The sequence below is a fragment of the Nomascus leucogenys genome, chromosome 9 (assembly GCF_006542625.1).
Source record: "Nomascus leucogenys isolate Asia chromosome 9, Asia_NLE_v1, whole genome shotgun sequence".
In the NCBI taxonomy this organism is placed as follows: domain Eukaryota; kingdom Metazoa; phylum Chordata; class Mammalia; order Primates; family Hylobatidae; genus Nomascus; species Nomascus leucogenys.
The window spans coordinates 31,836,663-31,855,795 of NC_044389.1; the positions used below are offsets into that span (position 1 = coordinate 31,836,663).

The following is a 19,133-nucleotide window of genomic DNA, read 5'->3' on the forward strand; positions in this document are numbered from 1 at the left end:
TTCTACCATGAAGGCAGAAGACTACAGCTGTTAGAAAGCAAAGAAATGAAACCTAAGACAGGACAGGAAGTATACATTTTGAATCCACATGAAACCACAAGGGAAGCAGAAATTAACTGCCAAAATAATTTAGTCAGACAATATCCAAGCAGGTAATAAGCTATTAACACTGTTATAACAAAGACTTATAAGCCTAAAGAGACAGTCATTCATTCAAATAATGTCACCATCTTTGGCTGATATTCCGGGACAAAAGCTACTTTATATTCTGTAAAGGATGTACCTGGTGGAAAGGAAAGGGATGGGGCAGGAGAAGAAGACTTCGTGGACCACATGGACTAAAATCAGCATGTGCTCTAAGACTTCTAGAAGCTTCAGGATACAGTGACTATTAGCATTACTAGACTCTTCTAGAACCTGGAGTCCATCCTATTTTGTTAAATATTCCTCCCAATGCTCCCACTATCTTCTCTGTTCCTCTCCTCAGGCTAGGATAAGGCTTAGCTTGCTACTTTATCCAGCCTTATCTCCACTATCTCTCTCTGTTCCAAGATTTATAGTGATACATTTTTATTTTATACCATATTGGATATTTTACTTCCTATTTAAATGACAACCATTTTTCTGCTGGCTTAGAAAACAACCCTGTGGCTGTTATATTAGTAACAAAATTTCTGATAAGTGAGCCACTGAGATGCAGCGTCTTCACTATACATGTATCATGCAAAAAATGTATGTATATATACACACATATGTGCATACACACATATGTATATATGTATACACACACATACGTATATATGTATATACACACATGTATATAGATACATGTATATATATACCTATGTGTGTATATATACATATATGTGTATGTGTGTGTATGCACATATATGTGTGTATATATACATATGCACACATATATATGCATACACACACAAAACAAAACAGATACTTTCTGGACCTTTCCTGTAAAGGAGTCTAACAGTAGGAATCCACTTCAAGTGGATCTCACTGAAACACCCACAGCATGGGAAGAAATTAAAGACAAAAGAGAATAGTGAAGGAAGGAAAGGAGGAAAGTTGAAGGGAGTATAGAGTATGAACAGTGGCTCCCACAATGGCAGCAGAAGTCACCTGTGCCCCTTTTATAACAGGATTTGACCTGTTTGACTGGTATTCCCTATAGCTATGATTATTCTACTTTCTCATCTTCCAAAACAACTTTGATGTCTTCTCTGTCTGGTACTTTAATACTTCCCCCACTCCTGCTTTTCCAACTTTGATATGTTAATTTCCATTTTTCTTTTTTTCAAAATGCCATTCTTTTAAAGCATAATATTATACCTCACCTGCGGCCTATCCTAACCTCCTCCTACCCCCACCAAATGAACTGTATTCAATACACCCTTTCTTTTACTCAACGGAGGTGTCAAAGTCTTTTAAAATCTTTCATTCTGTCATAAATCAAAAGAGAAAATACTCTGAATTTTCCTTCAATTTGAGTAACAAATTCCCAATGTTATTCGGCCTAGAAACCTCATATTTAAGATCATATTTTTATTTTTATAAAACATAACAAAGTATTTTCAACTTAACTGATTCTCTTAGAAGTCTTGTCAGTGTATTAAAAAGATACTTACCTTTCAACAAACAAAAAATTTCATTATCCTTTCCTGCCCAGAATATCATCATCTTTCCCACACAGAAAATAGGTTTTCTTCCTTTCTTCTCTGCTCTATTTTTACAACTTGAGACTAATTCAGTTCCCTTGATGTTGAATTCTCTCTTTATTGGTCTTACTGGAGCTTCTTACCTCCTATCTTCATTTCTGATGCTTCTGAAACTACCATCTTGCTCCTTGGTTTCCCACCACCCCACCATTTCAATGCCAGACATCCCAGCTCATTTACTCTAACAAATTAAAATTCAGCCGAGACAAAACTAATTTTCATCTACATGAGGCAGGATCTGTAGCTATGCAGATTAAAAATTGCCCAGTCATGATCTTCCACCACTGACAAAGGTAGACAAGAAAATTCTTAAAAGTCAAGGTCATGAAAACAATTGCTACACCCCCCAACCACATCCATTCAGCAATACTCAGCATCCTCCCTGAAGTGTCTATAAAAACCAACAGTTCTATTTTCAAAGAACGTGAACATAATGCTTCCCTAAAGACATTCTCTAGTGTCCCCACTGCAGACTTTAAATGGAATGATTATCTAAACGAGGGGGAGGGAAATTCAGACTGGCACACGCCTTTATTTATGATTCCCACAACCACCACCTAGGTCTCAGACTTCTAACACTTGCTTTAATTTACTTAGGACAAATGCCTAAGATTGAAACAAGACTGGCTCCAGGAATCTTTAAGGGACCCCAGGACCTATGCCTCCCCCATTTTGCCGGTTCAATTTTAGCTGAAAAATATCATTGTATTCATTTTTTTCTTTTCTCCCTTCTTCAAAGAACTAAGTTCATCTCAAGCTATCATTGATTCCACATCTAAGGAAGTCTTCCCTACCATGTCAAGCTATAAAATATAAGGTACATTAACAAGAAGCCTCTCAAAGTCCACTGATCTTCCCCATTAAAAGTACCATCACTCTGCCAATTTGTTTTTCATAACTTTCTAGATCCACTGCCACTACCTTATTCAGGACCAAAGTCCCAAAGGGAATCTTTTGTAAGGAAAAGAACCTTACAAAAAGGACCAATTTTAAAGTCTTCCCCTTTTCTAAGCAGTAGTCACTTCCCAATTAATGTCAGGCTCTAACAACCTTACTTTTCTCTGTTATCCACCACTACATTACACAAACAGAGTCATTTTCCTAACACATAGCTATGGACATATTAATTCTAACAAATCATCTCAGATTCTCCATTGTCTACCTATTTTAACTATAAACTATGGAACACGATATTTAGGATCCTCTTAAACATGGTCACCTTATCAAATAGGATTTCCCTGACCACTTTGTCCAGATAAAACAGTACATCCCTGTCTTTACTTTATTCCTCTTCCTAGTGCTTCTGACCACCTGATACATATTTAACTGCTATGTTTACTGACTGTGTCCTTCTACTATAATATATCTTCCCACATTCACCCTTTTGTTCACCAGTGTACCCTCAACACTAGAATATATTATGTTCTCAACTTACATTTGTGGAAAGAACAGATGAACCCTGACATGCAGCGTACTATAGCTGACTTGAAGTTACAAGACCTACATTTGAGTTAGTTTCCACATACCAGCTATATGAACCTCAACAATTTTACCTTCTTTGGGCTTACATTCCTCATGTGTAAAAAGGAAAGGGTCAAACTTGATAATCTCTACAACTCTAAGTTTTCTCAGCTATATCACGCTACCTTCTTGTCTAACTGGACTGAATAACCTCCCTTCCCCCCAGCTTCCCTACCTACGTAACTCTGCTCAGTTTCCTTCCATTTGGAATTCCCCCCTTCTCAATCCACATCTGTCAAAATGAACATTAAGGATGAACAATATCCTAAGTGTCATTTTCTTGAAGTCTAACAAACTGTAAGCTCTGTAAAAGGAGGGTGGAGTTCTTATTTTTCTATTCTCAGATGTTGGTACAATGCCTCCCATACAGGTGATCAACAAAACAACTAATGAATCATGAGTACATGAAAGAGCAAATAAACAGTCTTTCCTGATGCCCTCCCATTGCTCAGGTGATCTCCTGCCTTTGGACTCAAAACACTTGCTATCTTTTATTTTTATTTATGTATTTATTTATTTATTGAGACGAAGTTTCGCTCTTGTTGCCCAGGCTGGAGTGCAATGGCGCGATCTCGGCTCACTGCCACCTCCGCCTCCCGGTTCAAGCGATTCTCTTGCCTCAGCCTCCCGAATAGCTGGCATTACAGGCGCCCGCCACCATGCCCAGCTAATTTTTTGTATTTTTAGTACAGACGGGGTTTCACCATGTTGGCCAGGCTGATCTTGAACTCCTGACCTCAGGTGATCCTCCCGCCTCGGCCTCCCAAAGTGCTGGGATTACAGGCGTGAGCCACCGCGCCCGGCAACATTAGGTATCTTTCATGGTACTTATGCTCTGTGCTGTTTAATTTACTTGCCTATTAGATAATCAACTGCAAATTCCTTAAGACTAATCAGCACCCTGATGGTTTCCATATCTCTCTACAGCACCCACAACAGATCTTTGTCATAGTTGTATTTATTTGAAATATTAAACAACAAAGGAACATTTGAGATGAAAAAAAGGACCTCAAATTACAGACATCATTCCAACTGTCCTATGGTCACTGGGCAGATACGCTGTGTTAAAATCAAGCATTCAAGCATAGTTCAAATATCTCATCATTCTCTCCTCTCCCTATTATGCTAAATAAAACTTTACTACTTTAAAAATTATAACGGCCACCCTATGTATCATGTAACTACACACCTCTTGCAAAATACATATAGGGATCCACACACGTCAATACTTTCATGTCACTAAACAGCTAAAGTGACTTTTCCACTCATTTCAGACTTCCACCTCATCCAATTCCCTCCTCCGCAAGGTACGAAACAATTTTTTAAAAAACATCTTTCCATAAGGCCTCCCTTTCTTAGTTCTGCTCCTGAAAGACAAAAAGGACCAATTTTAAAGTCTTCCCCTTTTCTAAGCAGTAGTTACTCCCCAGTTAATTTCGGGATCTAACAATCTTACTTTTCTCTGTTATCAAGATTTTTGACCCACTTTACCTCTGCCTCCAAGCTCTTACTCAGCTTCCACGGAACCTTTCAGCTGACACAAAAGCTGGTGTCCTTCCATTCAATATGTTCTTGCCATCATGTACTAAGTTCAACCTATCTACGTCTTCTTCCTGAAATGTGCATCAATCGCCGCGCGCCCCCCACCCCAAACACACATCTCGCGCGCGCACACACACACACACACAATACCCATGTGTCACTCTACCTCTGACATACAAGTTCCTTACACCACTCTTAATGAATGCACACGACTCTCAGAATGGTATCTTCCGACTACACTGATTCTAACCCAGTTTCTTCTGAAAAACCCAACCTTGTCCACAGTGCCTCCCTCTTTCCTCACTTCCCCATCTATTCCCCTTCATCGCCTCCCCACACCGCCAACTAACTACAAATGACATTATTCCTCAATACTCCCAACCCGAGAATGAAGAACAAGCTCCAGTTTCCTGCGGTCTCCCTCTCCCCCTGTCTGCCCTCCGCGGTTCCCCCGCCCCAACACCCCAGGTGTGCAGACTTCCTCCCCGTCCTCTACTCATGCATCGCTCCAACCAATCCCACGCCACACCACGAGTCCCCTGCCACGGGGATCAGACTCCTCCATATCCACCTCCACTCGGGGTCGCCACTGCCTCCCCGGACGTTTCTCTCCACCCCTCGCTAGCGAGCCCGAGAACACGGGCGCGCGCGCACATTCTCACGCTTCCCCAACCTCCCTCCTCGCACCGGGACGAGCCGGCTTCGCCAGAGCTCAGCCCGGACGGTGGGGACTAGGCACCCATACCCGTTCCGCCCCCTCCCGCAGATCCCCTTGCAGTCCCCGCCGCCCTGCCCGGCGAGGAGAGGACGCAGCAACTCCCCCGCCACCCCAGACTTACCACCTCGGTGTCTGTTGCTCCATGCCCCAACCTGCGGCCCGCTCCCCCTACGTACCAGCCCGGCCTCGGCACTCACCGGAGGTACTGCGCGCTCTGCAGGCTCATCCTCCGCCGCCGCGTCTTCCCGCGAAGCCTCCGTGGGTCTCTCAGGCTCCTCGGAGCGGCCCCGCGGCACCACGGGTGCTGGCGGCCGCCGCCATCTTCCTCTCCTCCGGCTCCTCCTCGCTCGGCAAGGGGGGTGGGGGTGAATGAGGCGAGGGGGAGGGAGCCGGGAAAGCTGCTCTCGCTGCTGCTCTGGCCCGTGGGGCGCAGGGACACTCCGACCCGGGGGGGAGGGGGTGGGAGGAGGGGCGGGGGGAAGAGGAGAAGCAGAGGAAGTCGGCGACCGGGCGAGGTGGGGGTACCTCTCGCGAGATTTCAGCAGCGCCTGTCCCTCCCGGTGATTTCCGCCTCTCTGTAGCACTCCTTTTTGGGATCAACGAGCTGTGTGGCGCCTGTGCGGCTTCTGAGAGACCGGCTGGTGGCGCTTGGCGGCTTCCTGCCAATCCACCCTTCTCCTGCACGAGGGGGCAATCCCAACCCCACCACCGGGAACACCCAGGCCAAAAGAACGGGAGTTACACTCAAAGTCTTCCCCCTTCTTATCACTCCTGCCGATTTCCCTCTTCCTTTTTGCACGCCTCCACTCTTCCCCACCGGAAACGCCGCCCCTTTCTCCTACAGTTCCTCCCAGCAGTCCCACAACTCTTGTCTTCCCTCGCGCGTAGAGAGTGACTCGAAGGACCCCCTCTCCTCTTCTCTGCAGCCCCTCCCCATGCACGCTGGGAGACTCTTGGAGGGGATAAGGTGGGGCTCGGAGAGGAAGAGAAAAGAAGCCAATCGGATTGGATAGGCAGCTGCCATGGCAACTGGAGGCTGTGGTTATATTGTCATAGTAACCGATGTGTGCGGACAGGGTGACCCTCCCCTTGGCCAATGGATTCCCAGGAAACCGCCCAGGGTTCCCCGTTGGCTTCCCTTCCATCTAAAGGCCTCCCCCAAGTTAGGAATCGATGTAGTTCTCCCCGGTGGTGAAGTCCACTTCCTCCTCCCTTCCCACTTCCCACAGCAATTGGGGGGACACCCCGAGGCATTCACCATGGGCTTTTCCACCCGCCTGCGGGCGGGAACCACCTCCGTAGTTTCCTCTCAGAGCCGGGCGTGGAAAGGGCTGGGCCTGCGAAGAGGATGCATGGCCTGGAGGCTGGCGGGCGGCGGGCTGGAGTCGGGAGGGTGAGGCGGCAGCGCCAAGCGGCGAGGAAGGGCGAGGGGTTTCCCCACAACTGTCTTGGGCTCTGGGAGGCGGGATCCCGCCTGGACGGGGTCCCTGAGGGAGGAGAGCGGCACACGACAGCCGCGATGCCTCCCCTGCCGACGGGGATAGCCGACTTCTGGCGAGTCGACCCCTCCCCCAAATCCACCCCACCCGCGTACTCCCTCCTGACCTAGCTGTCGCGAGCCTGCCGCGAGGAGGCCAGGGTGAGGGTGGGAACACATCCTAGAAGGCTAACACGTGGTTTTCTATCATTTAAGTCGGAGACAAGCCGGAAGGCTGACTAGCGCCATCACTCTGATAGGCACCCCCCAGTGGGGATCCCGCTTGATTATTAAAGGCAGACCTCCAAGTTCCTCCCTCCTCTGCAACCTCTCTCCTCTCACGGGTCTGCAGTGTCTTAAAAGTCGTCATTCTGTGTCGCTGGGTTAGAGAGGAAAACATTGGATAAAAGAGTATCAAGAAGAACGAACCCTAGATACATCTGTCTGGTGAAAGGAGTCTAGGAAAAGAAGTTTCATTCTTAGAACAAATCTTTTTGGATATTTATTATGTGTGTTTTGTGTCAGGTTTCGGGCCAAAAAGCTGAAATAAAGAACGAAGTCAATAATAATATGGAGTGTATGAGAAATAACTGGAAAATTCATCATCCATGGCTTGAAGAAATTGACGTTTTACGAGTTATATTTTCGGTTCGTATTGTGGAGTCATTTAAGGAGCTATCCCAAAGTACTTTAGGATATGTACCTATATAAAACCTTCCAAGAATGCAGCCCTTATAGGATAGTTAAAATAAGGATTTTAATGGGCTATTTTGATTTGGTTTGCTCTGGTTTGGCTACCTGATTCCTACTTTTTCCACGCCAGCTGAAGAGGCACTTTCAAGATCCTTCTCTGAGACCTGCACCAATAAAGACTATACCAATGTTCAGTTGAAACATCAGGTATAAGTTTAGCGGAAACGAAAGTACAACCTGTTTTGAAATAAATTCCAAGGACAGATTGTCATTAACGAAATAGAAAGTGGACTATGCCCCTCATGCTGCCAGCGCCTGGTATGATGCGGCGTGACACGCAGCGCTTGCGGCAGTACAATGCCCCCAATCACCCGCCCCGCACCGACGCGCCGCCCACTCACGGCAAAGAGAGCCACCTAGTGAGGGATTATTCTCATTTCCGCGGTGGGGTTCTGCTGTTCCTTCTACCATGAGCTTCCAAGGATAGAGATTCCTACTACCTATTACCTCAAATAGCCTTCATTTCTTTCCGAAAATTTACTGGTTAGATATTTTTCTTTTTTTTAATTTAAAGACCAGTGTGATCGTATATTGGTTAGATTTTTTAAAGATTTCAACCAGAATAAAAATTGTAAGAATTACCCCCTTACTAATCATGGTAATAGCCATTTATGTCTGTGGCACATATCTCCAATAGTGTATGAACAGTTATCATACATTCCTGATAAGCAATCTAGGAAAATATTACTACTATCTTCTCATTTTGGAAGTAGAGAAACGGAGCAGAAAGATGAATCCTTTTGTTAGTGTTTGCTGATTTATTCCATAAACATTTACTGAGTACTTACTGTATTTCAGACACTGTTCTGGTTATGATGGACACCACAATGAAAGAGACCTGGTCCCTATCTTGAGGAAACCCAGCTGCTGGTAGAGAGCTCAGAGTAATGATTAGGATGCAATATGAGGGATGCAGCAATTGGGGTAAGAACAAAGTAGGAACACATGAGGTCAGAAATAATAAAGTCTGTGTTTTATAGCAGCTTTCCAAAGAATCTTATAAGAGTCTTCAATAGCTTTACAATATCTCTAGCTAAATAGAAGAATAGTAGTATATTTTAGAGATTAGAAGACTTTGATACTAATATTAAAATTACCTTCAAAAATCAATAGGACTCAGAAAAATTATTACCTTCTATTTATATACTGTTTAATACACATTTTCCAATTTCATCTATTTCTACTTGCCCTAGTCAACAAACTTGTAGAATTACAGACATCTTTCTTTCTACAATAGATATTGTTCACCTTTTTCCCCTACAGATATAAGATCACATCTAAACCAAAAGAAATTAAAGAGAAGCTTCCTTACATTAACCCTACCAGATTTTGTTTTTGGGTTGGTCTTTTGGGCTAAGTGATTTCACGGAAAGATCACAAGCTAACGGACCTGAGTATGCATTCTAACTCTGCCATCTTGGTATCTGAACTTCAGTTTGCTCCTTGACCAAAGTGGAAGCATTACCTGTTATAGGCTTCCTGTGACCTTTAATGATAACATACATGATTGAGTGCCCATTATACAACACTGAACTTGATAAATGTTAAATTTTTTTCTGCCTTTTTGCTTTTTTTTTTTTTTTTTTTTTGAGACAGAGTCTTACTCTGTCACCCAGGCTGGAGTGCAGTGGCACAATTTCAGCTCACTGCAACCTCTGCCTCCTGGGTTCAGGCAATTCTTGGGCTTCAGCCTCCCAAATAGCTGGGACTACAGGTGTGTGCCACCATGCCCGGCTAATTTTTGTATTTTCAGTAGAGATGAGGTTCACCATGTTGGCCAGGCTGGTCTCAAACTCCTGACCTCAAGTGATCCACCTGCCTTGGCCTCCCAAAGTTCTGGGATTACAGGTGTGAGCCACCTTGCCTGGCCCCTTTTGCTCTTTTATATCAAGCTAAAATGAGTAAAATAGAACTACTACAGCATAACATTATTTTTTAAAGTAATACTCTATCTAGTCTTTTTTTTTTTTTTTTTTTTTAATAGAGACGCAGTCTAACTATTGCCCAGGCTATCTCTAACTCCTGGCCACAAGCAGTCCTCCCACCTCAGCCTCACAAGTAGCTGGGATTTTAGGTGTGAATCACTGTACCCAGCTCTCAATCTAGTCTTTGTCTATAATACTCATAGGTCTGAACTCACATTCAAATCTATTGGCATCCAGTGCTAGAAGATAGATTTCTTTATTCATGACTCTGATTACAGAAAAGAACACAATATTAGGACATTGTGAGTCTGATGCTAGAGATTTAAAACTTTTCAAAAACCTTTTATCACATAAAACAGCCTAATATAACCACACTTCTGTCCAAGTAAATAGAATGGCCTCTTTTCAATCAAACACTGAGTACTTGCTGAGAAGCTACTCTTAACATTCTTACCAAATTTACCCAGAGCTTTGGTAACCTGACATTTAGTACATAGCAGGCCTCTTCCCTTTTTATAATAATAGCCTGTGCCATGACATCATAACAAGCCCTAATTTATTTTAATATTTAGCCTACATATTCTGAATGTTTATAAATCCTGTGCACAATTAGGAACTTGGTAAATCATTCTCATCAAAGCAGAAACACATTTATTATCAATTGCATACTCAGTACACAATGTGTGTGAAGCTAGCCATTCATTCCTCTTCAGTACCACACCTCAGACCATAGAGTTAAGTGATTCAATCAAATGAGTAATTCATTCTCTTCAAATAGTGAGTCAGATACAAATTGACATTTAAATTCAGGTCTCCTGTTGCTCAAGATTTCTTAGATCAAGGGTCAGTAGCCTTTTTCAAACAGTTTGCCAAGTGTATATTTATTCATTCACTCCAAAGAGGGAGTCTTTTAGCCTGAAGAATAGTCAGGAACCATTGCAGTCCAAGATTGAAGAAAAGAAACTTCTGATTTGGGAGGCACTGAGGTGACAGTTGGGGAATAATATTCAGAGCTTTCTCTCCCCCTTCACTTCTCCATCTCCTAATATTTACTAAGGGAAATCTTATTATCTTCAAGGTTTCCCCCAACTCCCAATAAGCAAATACCTCTGAGAAATTACCACACCTAAAATTCTTATCTGCTGAGTTAATGGACACAATCTAGAGAAGACAAGAAGAGATGCTCATAGGAAAGATTGAAAAGTATTGAAAAACAAAAACAAAAACCCTAGCCTCTCTTATTTTATTGGCAGAAGGCCTTAGTGTTCATGCATCTCTTTACTACCTGAAGCACAGTACTTACTGAAATCATCTTGGGGGTCCCTAATCTAACGGCAACATATTTCATGTCGAAGTCTGTTGAGTTACCTAGAAGTTGCCATATTTTTCTTAAAACACCCAACTAAAATAACATAATCTTTTAATATTTTCTAGTTTCTGCTTTCCTATCTTTTATCAGGTAGATACTACTTTGGAGCACTAAGAATGTGATACTGATATTGTCATAAATCTGTTCTTCAAAACCATGGGAAACATGTACATGCATGTACACATGCACACACTGATATGGTTTGGCCCTGTGTCCCCGCCCAAATCTCATCTCTATTTATAATCCCCACATGTTGAGGGAGGGACCTGTAATCCCCATGTGTCCAGGGAGGGAGGTGATTGGATCATGGGGGTGGTTTCCTCCATGCTGTTCTCATGATAGTGAGTGAGTTCTCACAAGATCTTACGTTTTTATAGGTGTTTGGAACTTCCTCCTTTGTTTGTCTCTCCCTGCTGCCTTGCAAAGAAGTTGCCTTTTTCCCCTTCCACCATGATTGTAAGTTTCCTGAGGCCTCCCCAACTATACGGAACTGTGAGTCAATTAAACCCCCTTTGCTTATAAATTACCCAGTCTTGGGTAGTATCTTTATAGCAGTGTGAAAATGAAATAACACACACCTTCCTCTTTTCCCTGACATTATTATTGTACCAATTCAATTTGCAATTCAAGTTAAAATATGATAAAGATGAAAAGCAAAGAAACTTAGGACTTAGGTCCGTCACTTCAAGGCATACTAAGAATATGCATCCAAGCACTTTTTTGCTTTGCTTAACAATCCCGGGGTCTTTTCTGTTCTCAGAAAACTTTCACATATCAAAAACCTGGATAGTTTGTTCCATATATGTAAAAGTTCTTTCTTTTTTCTTTTCTTTTTTTTTTTTTTTTTTGAGACAGGGTCTTGCTCTGTTGCTCAGGCTGTAGTGGCATGATCACAGCTCACTGCAGCCTCAACCCCCCGGGCTCAAGTAATCCTCCTGCCTCAGCCTCTCGAGTAGCTGGGACTACAGGCTTCCCTCAAGATGCCCAGCTAATTTTTTTATTTTTTGTAGAGACAGCGGTCTCCCTATGTTGCCCAGGCTGGTCTCAAACTCCTGGGCTCAAGAAAACCTCCAGCCTTGGCTTCCCAGAGTAATGGGATTATAGGTGAGCCACCTCACCTGGTCATATTTGTTAAAATTCTTAATATTAGCCTGGCACAGTGGCAAGTGCCTATAATCTCAGCTACTCAGGAGGCTGAGGCAGGATGATCACTTGAGCCAAGGAGTTTGGGGCCAGCCTGGGCAACATAGCAAGACTCCATCTTAAAAACAATTCTTAATATTATTGGGTTAAGATGTAAGAGCACATTCTGGAACAAATTAAATAGTAAATTAATGTGTACGTATATTCCACATTTTAGCTATGTTAAGCTTTTTAAAAAGTTTTTTCCCCTGGCTTTGAGTCTCCATTGCTTTTCCATTACCCTTAGGATAAAGTTTCCAATCCTTAGGATGACCTCTGTTCTGGTCTTTGCCTGCCTCTTCTCTGACAACCCTCCCCACCCCCGGTATCACCACTCTACCTATAGTGACCTTCTGTTAGGTCCTTGAATAAGCAGTGTTCCTTTCTTCTCAGAGCCTTTAGATAGGCTATAATTACCTAGATACCTCTATCTAGGTAATTCTTCTCCGCAGACTACTCTTATGTCTACCTATGCTTTAAGCCGAAATCTGAACTTCTTTGGACGAGCTTTCTCTACTTTCCAACCCCCAACCATTAGGCTAAGTTAGCTAAACTGGTTATATGTTCCCATAGCACTCTGCCCTTCTTTTTCATGGCATTTGTAAGTCTTTCATACTTGTAAATCTTTGCTTAATGTCTGTTACCTCCAATTGTAAGCTCTGTAAGAGCAGATGCTGTGCCTATTTTGCTTACTCTTGTATTATCACTTCCCTAGCAGAACACCAGATACAAGGAATGCTCAATAAATGTTCATTAAGTCAAGGAATTAAAAAACAAAAACCAAATTAATAGAAATTTGGGAGCTGGGCACAATGGCTCACACCTGTAATCTCAGCACTTTGGGAAGCCAAGGTGGAAGATTGCTTCAGCCCAGGAATTCGAGACCAGCCTGGGCAACATAGTGAGACCCCATCTCTAAAACAAAAAAAAAGTTGGACCACGTATTCTTTAGAAGTAATCCTAAAGCAGTAAGAAAATAATTTTATTGGGGCTTCAACTAATCTTGGTAATTGAAATTGCTATTACATTTAACAAAATTAAAGTTTTAATTAAATGAAATATTTAAGCAGTGAGTAAAGTGCACAGTTATAAGATGAAGGATAACTGATCAGTTATCTCACAATAGAGTCTCAGGCTTCGATGTAGAAAAAGTCTTCAACGTCCAAATTATTTTATTTGACTTTATGTTTTTTAATTTGAGATTAGGTGAAGCAGTTAATTCTTTCATTATGTGGCAGGAGAGAGTGCTGGGGAAGGATGGCAAAAGAGAAGAGAGGCTATCAGCTAATTAGAATGTAATACAAAAAGTTGCCTTTAAAATTTCAGAAAGAAAATTGGGTCAGGGTGTAGAATGGAAAGCTCAGTGGTCTCTATTTTTCACCAGAGAAGTGTTTAAAAATTCTAGCATTATTATTGTTAATTTTTTTGCCTGTAATGGGATAGGGCTAAGTAAACTGAATGTAGGATTTTAAGGAAAGGGCTATATCCAATTTCAAAGTAAATGTGATAATTATATTTCTGGAGGCAGGTTCTGAATTCAATTCAATTAAATAAGGCATGTAACATATGTAAGCAGCCTGGCACTTAGTAGACACTCAACAAATGCTCTTACTTTATATAAAGGGTGAATAAGAAATGCATACACACTCTAATTAATGTAGGTTAAATGCACCTTTAAAAACAAATACAAAATGCTGTAGAGGTACGCAGCATACTGCCTCAAAACTATATGACCAGTTTTATCATATGACCCTTCCTTCCTTCCTTCCTTTTTCTTTCTCTTTCTTTCTTTCTCTCTCTGTCTTTTCTTTCTTGCCTTGCCCTGCCCTGCCCTCTCCTCCCCTCCCCTCCCTTCCCCTCCCCTCTTCCCTCCCCTCCCCTCTTCCCTCCCCTCCCCTCTTCCCTCCCCTCCCCTCCCCTCCCCTCCCTTCCCCTCCCCTCTTCCCTCCCCTCCCCTCTTCCCTCCCCTCCCCTCTCTTTTCTTTTCTTTACTTTCCCCCCCTCCCCTCCCCTTCCTTCTCCTCCCCTCCCCTCCCCTCCTCTCCTCTCCTCTCCTTTCCTTTCCTTTCCTTTCTTTTCGACATGGTCTCACTCTGTTGCCCAGGCTGGAGTGCAGTGGTGCAATCACAGCTCACTACAGCCTCAACCTCCTGGGCTCAAGTGATTCTCCCACCTCAAGTTCCTAAGTAGCTAGGACTACAGGCATGTACCACCATGCCCAGCTAAATTTTCTTTATTTTTGAGGTCTCACTGTGTCTCCCAGGCTGGTCATGAACTCCTGACCTCAAGTGATAAGTGATTCTCCCACCTCAGCCTCCCAATGTGCTGGGGTTACAGGTGTGAGCCACTGTGCTTGGCCAGTATAAATTCTTTCATCTATTTGTGAAGGATATCTCAGTTCATTAGCTGTTTTATATTTGAATGAAATGAGAGCCAAGATCTGGTTCTAAGCTAAAGAGGATAACGAGGCTTCTATGGAGCAAAACCAGCTACTTATGCTTTCCCCTGCCCTCTTTCAAACTAACACCTCTGGAATGGCTTTGGCTTCTATGCTGTCTCACTCTCGTGCTCTCTCAACCATTGGCTATAATGTTCCCATTATGGTCCTCCAAGTCATGCATTTCTTTGTCCCAGAGGACATGAATAGTTTTAGTTTTTGTTGTTGTTGTTGTTGTTGTTTTGAGACAGGGTCTGTCACTATCACCCAGGCTGTAGCACAGTGGCATAATCACAGCTCACTGCAGCCTCAACCTGCTAGGCTCAAGCCATTCTCCCACCTCAACCTCCTGAGTAGCTGGGCTACAGGCACATGTCACCACGCCTGGTTAATTTTTGTATTTTTAGTAGAGATGGAATTTCGTCATGTTTCTCAGGCTGGTTTTGAACTCCTGGGCTCAAGCAATCCACCTGCCTTAACCTCCCAAAGTGCTGGGATTACAGGCATGAGTCACTGCACCCCACCAGTTTTGGTTCTTTAACAATGTCCCTGTAGGTAAGATCAGGACCAGAGGGCATGCCAAATAACTGGAATGCCAACATTTCCAAAATATAGGCAGCAGTGGCCTAGATGTTACAGAAGGTTACCAGCTGTAGAAAGAAGCTGAAATTAATTTTCTCTAAGTATTTGAGGAACAGTCAAATTTTAGCATGAAAGCACTGTAGGAATGTTAGGTAGAGTTGAGTTTAGTATCTATAGAGCATGTTCAATTGATGATGATCAATTCCTATCTTTCTCTGCTTTTTCAAGACAAATCTATATCGAAACTAAAACTTACTTCTGGGAATCTTAATCTTGGTGTATCCTGCTACTATGGAGAAGTTTGATGAGTTGTGCATCCTCTAGAATTTTAGTATTTAGTAATTTATTCAGTCTTTCATTCATATTCATATTCATATTCAGTCTTTTCATAAATAGAATTTTCATTGTAATCAGGTCATATGCTAGTCATTAGGGTGAAAATGGTGAACGAAACAGTCCTGCTCTCAGAGCTTAAGGTTTAAAAGACAGTTAAGTAAAAGGGAAGTTATATTGTAGAGTGATAAATGCTGCAGTAGAGGTCTTTGGAACCATTTCACTTTAGATCGAGTACAGACATGCAATCAGATAATCCACGTAAGTGTCCCAGTCAACTGTAAAGTCCTTCAGAATGAGATTTTGCAGAGTTTACGTGTTCACGTTCTATTTCCCAGCAGGAAAAGGAATACATACAGCTCATCCTACCAGAAAAGTGATGGAAAACGATGTCTAAAAGTATGCTAAATTATGCCTGAAAGATACAAAACTATAGATATAAAGCGCAACTATGAAATAGAATTACATAGAAAATGGTCATAAATATAATAAAATGTTAATAGCAGCTATTTCTGAAGTAGACTACTTATGGTTGGCTTTAATTTCATACATTTTTCAACATTTTCTGCCAACCAAAAAGCAAAGTTAAGTTTATTATTGTTATTGTTGTTTTGGTAGTGGTTAGCATTGTTTTTAAAGAATTCTTGAACTTCTATATTATAGGAGTCTGAAAGTAACATTAGACATTGAAAAGGAATCACATTAAAGATAAGTGTAGGGCCGGGCACAGTGGCTCACGCCTGTAATCCCAGCTACTTGAGAGGCTGAAGCAGAAGAATTGCTTGAATCCGGGAGGTGGAGGTTGCGGTGAGCCAAGATCGCGCCACTGCACCCCAGCCTGGGCAACAGAGTGAGACTCTGTCTAAAGGAAAAAAAAGAAAGAAAAAAGATAAGTGTAATAGCTTTTCACAACTGATGATTGAAAAAAAAAAAATCTTGTTACAGGCAATTCCTATGGCTCTAATGCAGTATCAGGCACTAATACTTATGTATGAACAAAAATTGATGAGGATGATCATTTTTTAATACACCAGTACAGACCAAAATGCCTCTTTGGTAATTTTCGGATCTACTTCTGGGAACCGTCACAGCCTGAGAAAGATGGCATGCCCTGGAAGGAATTCACAGAGAATTATTCTAAGTAAAAGAAGTTTAAAGTTATATCTTTATTTGCCATTTTGCCTTTTCTTACCTTCAAAATTATTTTCTCCTCCTCCCTCAACTCTAGGTCATGCTACTGGCCCTGCCCAGTTATGTAACAACTTGCATTTCCTCAATTCTCTGGAATGTGGCCAGTCAGGAACTTCCACATTTGCTTTTTTTTTTCCCCCATTTGTGGGTAAGAAAGTAAAAGAGGCAGAAAAACTGAATTGAGAAAGAAGAAAGAATAGGGGAAGAGAGAAAGAAAAAAGAAAACCATGAAGTCTAGAAGAGGAGAAAGAAGAGATAGATGAGCAAAGAAGCACATTGCCTGGTGGTAGTAATAGTTGTCAGACACCCATCTATTATAATCTGTTTTCCATGGGAGATTTTAAGAAGAGGCTAGATCCCCAATCTGTCTTAAAATCAAGAAAAGGGACCCTGTTACCTCTAAAGTATACTTCCAGACTCAGCAATCTCTAAATTCTGAGTGGGCATCCCTAGTTTTGCTGCCTAAAATCTACGACAGCTGGAAATGATTCCATTTAAGATCCAGTTCAAGAAGCTACACACCCTGAGGAACTTTATGTTGCCATTTAAAGGACGGATATTCTCCAGATTGCTTGAGCCCAGGAGTTCGAGACCAGCCTGCCAACATGGCAAAACTCCATCTCTACCAAAAAAAAAAACAAAACTAGCTGGGCATGGTGGTACACATCTGTAGAACTAGCTACTCTGGAGGCTGAGGTGAGAGAACCCCTTGAGCCTAGGAGATGGAGGTTTTTTGTGAGCCAAGATTGTGCCATTGCACTCAAGCCTGGGCGACAGAGCCAGACCCTATCTCATAAATAAATAAATGTCAATATTCTCCAAAACAGATTGTATCATTTGAATTTGGACTTTGTGTACACTTGATACTACACTTAATCTTTGCCAAAAGGCCGAGAAGCAATGGACTTTGGGTACAAGGTGGAATGTCACTCTACTCTCACCCATTTTAGTATGAGTGAAAATACCATTTAAAACAGAACAAAACAAAACAAAATAAGGTAGTCTAGACAGTTGTTGTAAACTACTGTATATTCTGCAGAAAGTCCTCTTTCACCCCTCAGGTAAGCTTCAGATAGATAGCCAGGAACCTTTGAACTAAATCTAATAATCTCTTGTAAATTTTCATTTTCTCCTTTTTTTTTTTTTTTTTTTTTTTTTGAGACAGATTGCTCTGTCACGCAGGCTGGAGTGCAGTGGCGTAATCTCAGTTCACTGCAACCTCTGCCTCCAGGATTCAAGCAATTCTCGTGCCTCAGCCTCTCAAGTATCTGGGATTACTGGTGCATGCCACCATGCCCAGCTCATTTTTTTGTATTTTTAGTAGAGACGGAGTTTCACCATGTTGGCTAGGCTGGTCTCAAACTCCTGACCTCAAGTGATCTGCCCACCTCGGCCACCCAAAGTGCTGGAATTGCAGGCGTGAGTCACCACACCCATTTGGTAATACTAATTATGTTTTCTTTACCCAAATTATCTTTTACCTTGAATTTAATGATATTAAAAATCTTTTTTCATTCTACTACTTTAACCTCATGTTTTTTGGGTTTTTTGTTTTTTGTTTTATGGTTTTTTTTTTTGAGACAGGGTCTTACTGTGTTGCCGGGCTGGAGTGTAGTGCAGTGGCATGATCATGGCTCATTACATCCTTGATCTCCTGGGATCAAGCAATCCTCCCACCTCAGCCTCTTGAGTAGCTGGGACCACAAGTGTGCACCACCACACCCAGCTAATTTTTTTATTTTTTGTAGAGATGGGGTTTCACCGTGTTGCCCAGGCTGGTCTCAAACTCCTGGGCTCAAACAATCCACCTGCCTCAACTTCCCAAAGTGCTGGGATTACATGGGTGAGCCACCGTGCCCAACCTAACCTCATCTTTGATTCATTATACTGCTATGGTTCTAGTGGTACTTAACAAATGTGTGACTATAGAAATTCATTAAATGGAAATATAATGACAGAACTGGGTGATTTATTGGATGGGAAGGAAATCAAAAAGACTCTCAGGTTTCTGCTTGAGAAATGGATGAAAATAGAAAATGTAGGAGAAGGAACAGGTTTGGAGAGGTGTATGGGATGTTGAGATAATGAATTTATTTTGGACATGCTGAACTACATTTGTCTGGGGTTGAGAAAACTTGTGCATCTGGAGAACATGAGAGAAATCTGTACTAGAGTTGTAGCTTTGGGAGTCATCAACAGTTAGATAGTAATTAAAGCTACTTGTGTGGTTTTCAGAAAGCTTGCCTACAAAATGAATGAAAGATAGTTTTGTCTTATAAAGAGGTGGGAGACTTCAGCAGGAAAACATCCAATATAGAAAAATCAGGGATAGAGGCCAGCCAGGCATGGTGGCTCACGCTTGTAATCCCAGCA

General features: G+C 42.3%; 1 protein-coding gene across 11 annotated transcripts in view; it reads right to left on the minus strand.

The window, feature by feature from the left end:
• The window catches only part of SMG7 (SMG7 nonsense mediated mRNA decay factor), an 81,884-nt gene extending 75,751 nt beyond the window's left edge, over positions 1-6,133 (minus strand). For 3 of the 11 annotated variants that reach the window (XM_030818774.1, XM_030818771.1, XM_030818769.1), the window contains exon 1: positions 5,709-5,853. Coding sequence is in view for 4 of the 11 variants with exons in the window: in XM_030818773.1 (XP_030674633.1) it covers positions 5,709-5,737 (29 nt within the window). In the remaining 7 variants the exon portion in view is untranslated. Of the gene's footprint in view, positions 1-4,440; positions 5,231-5,708 lie in introns of those variants that run through there. The other 8 variants (XM_030818773.1, XM_030818768.1, XM_003264442.3 and 5 more) reach the window with 5 other exon arrangements.
• Positions 6,134-19,133: the final 13,000 nt, after the last annotated feature.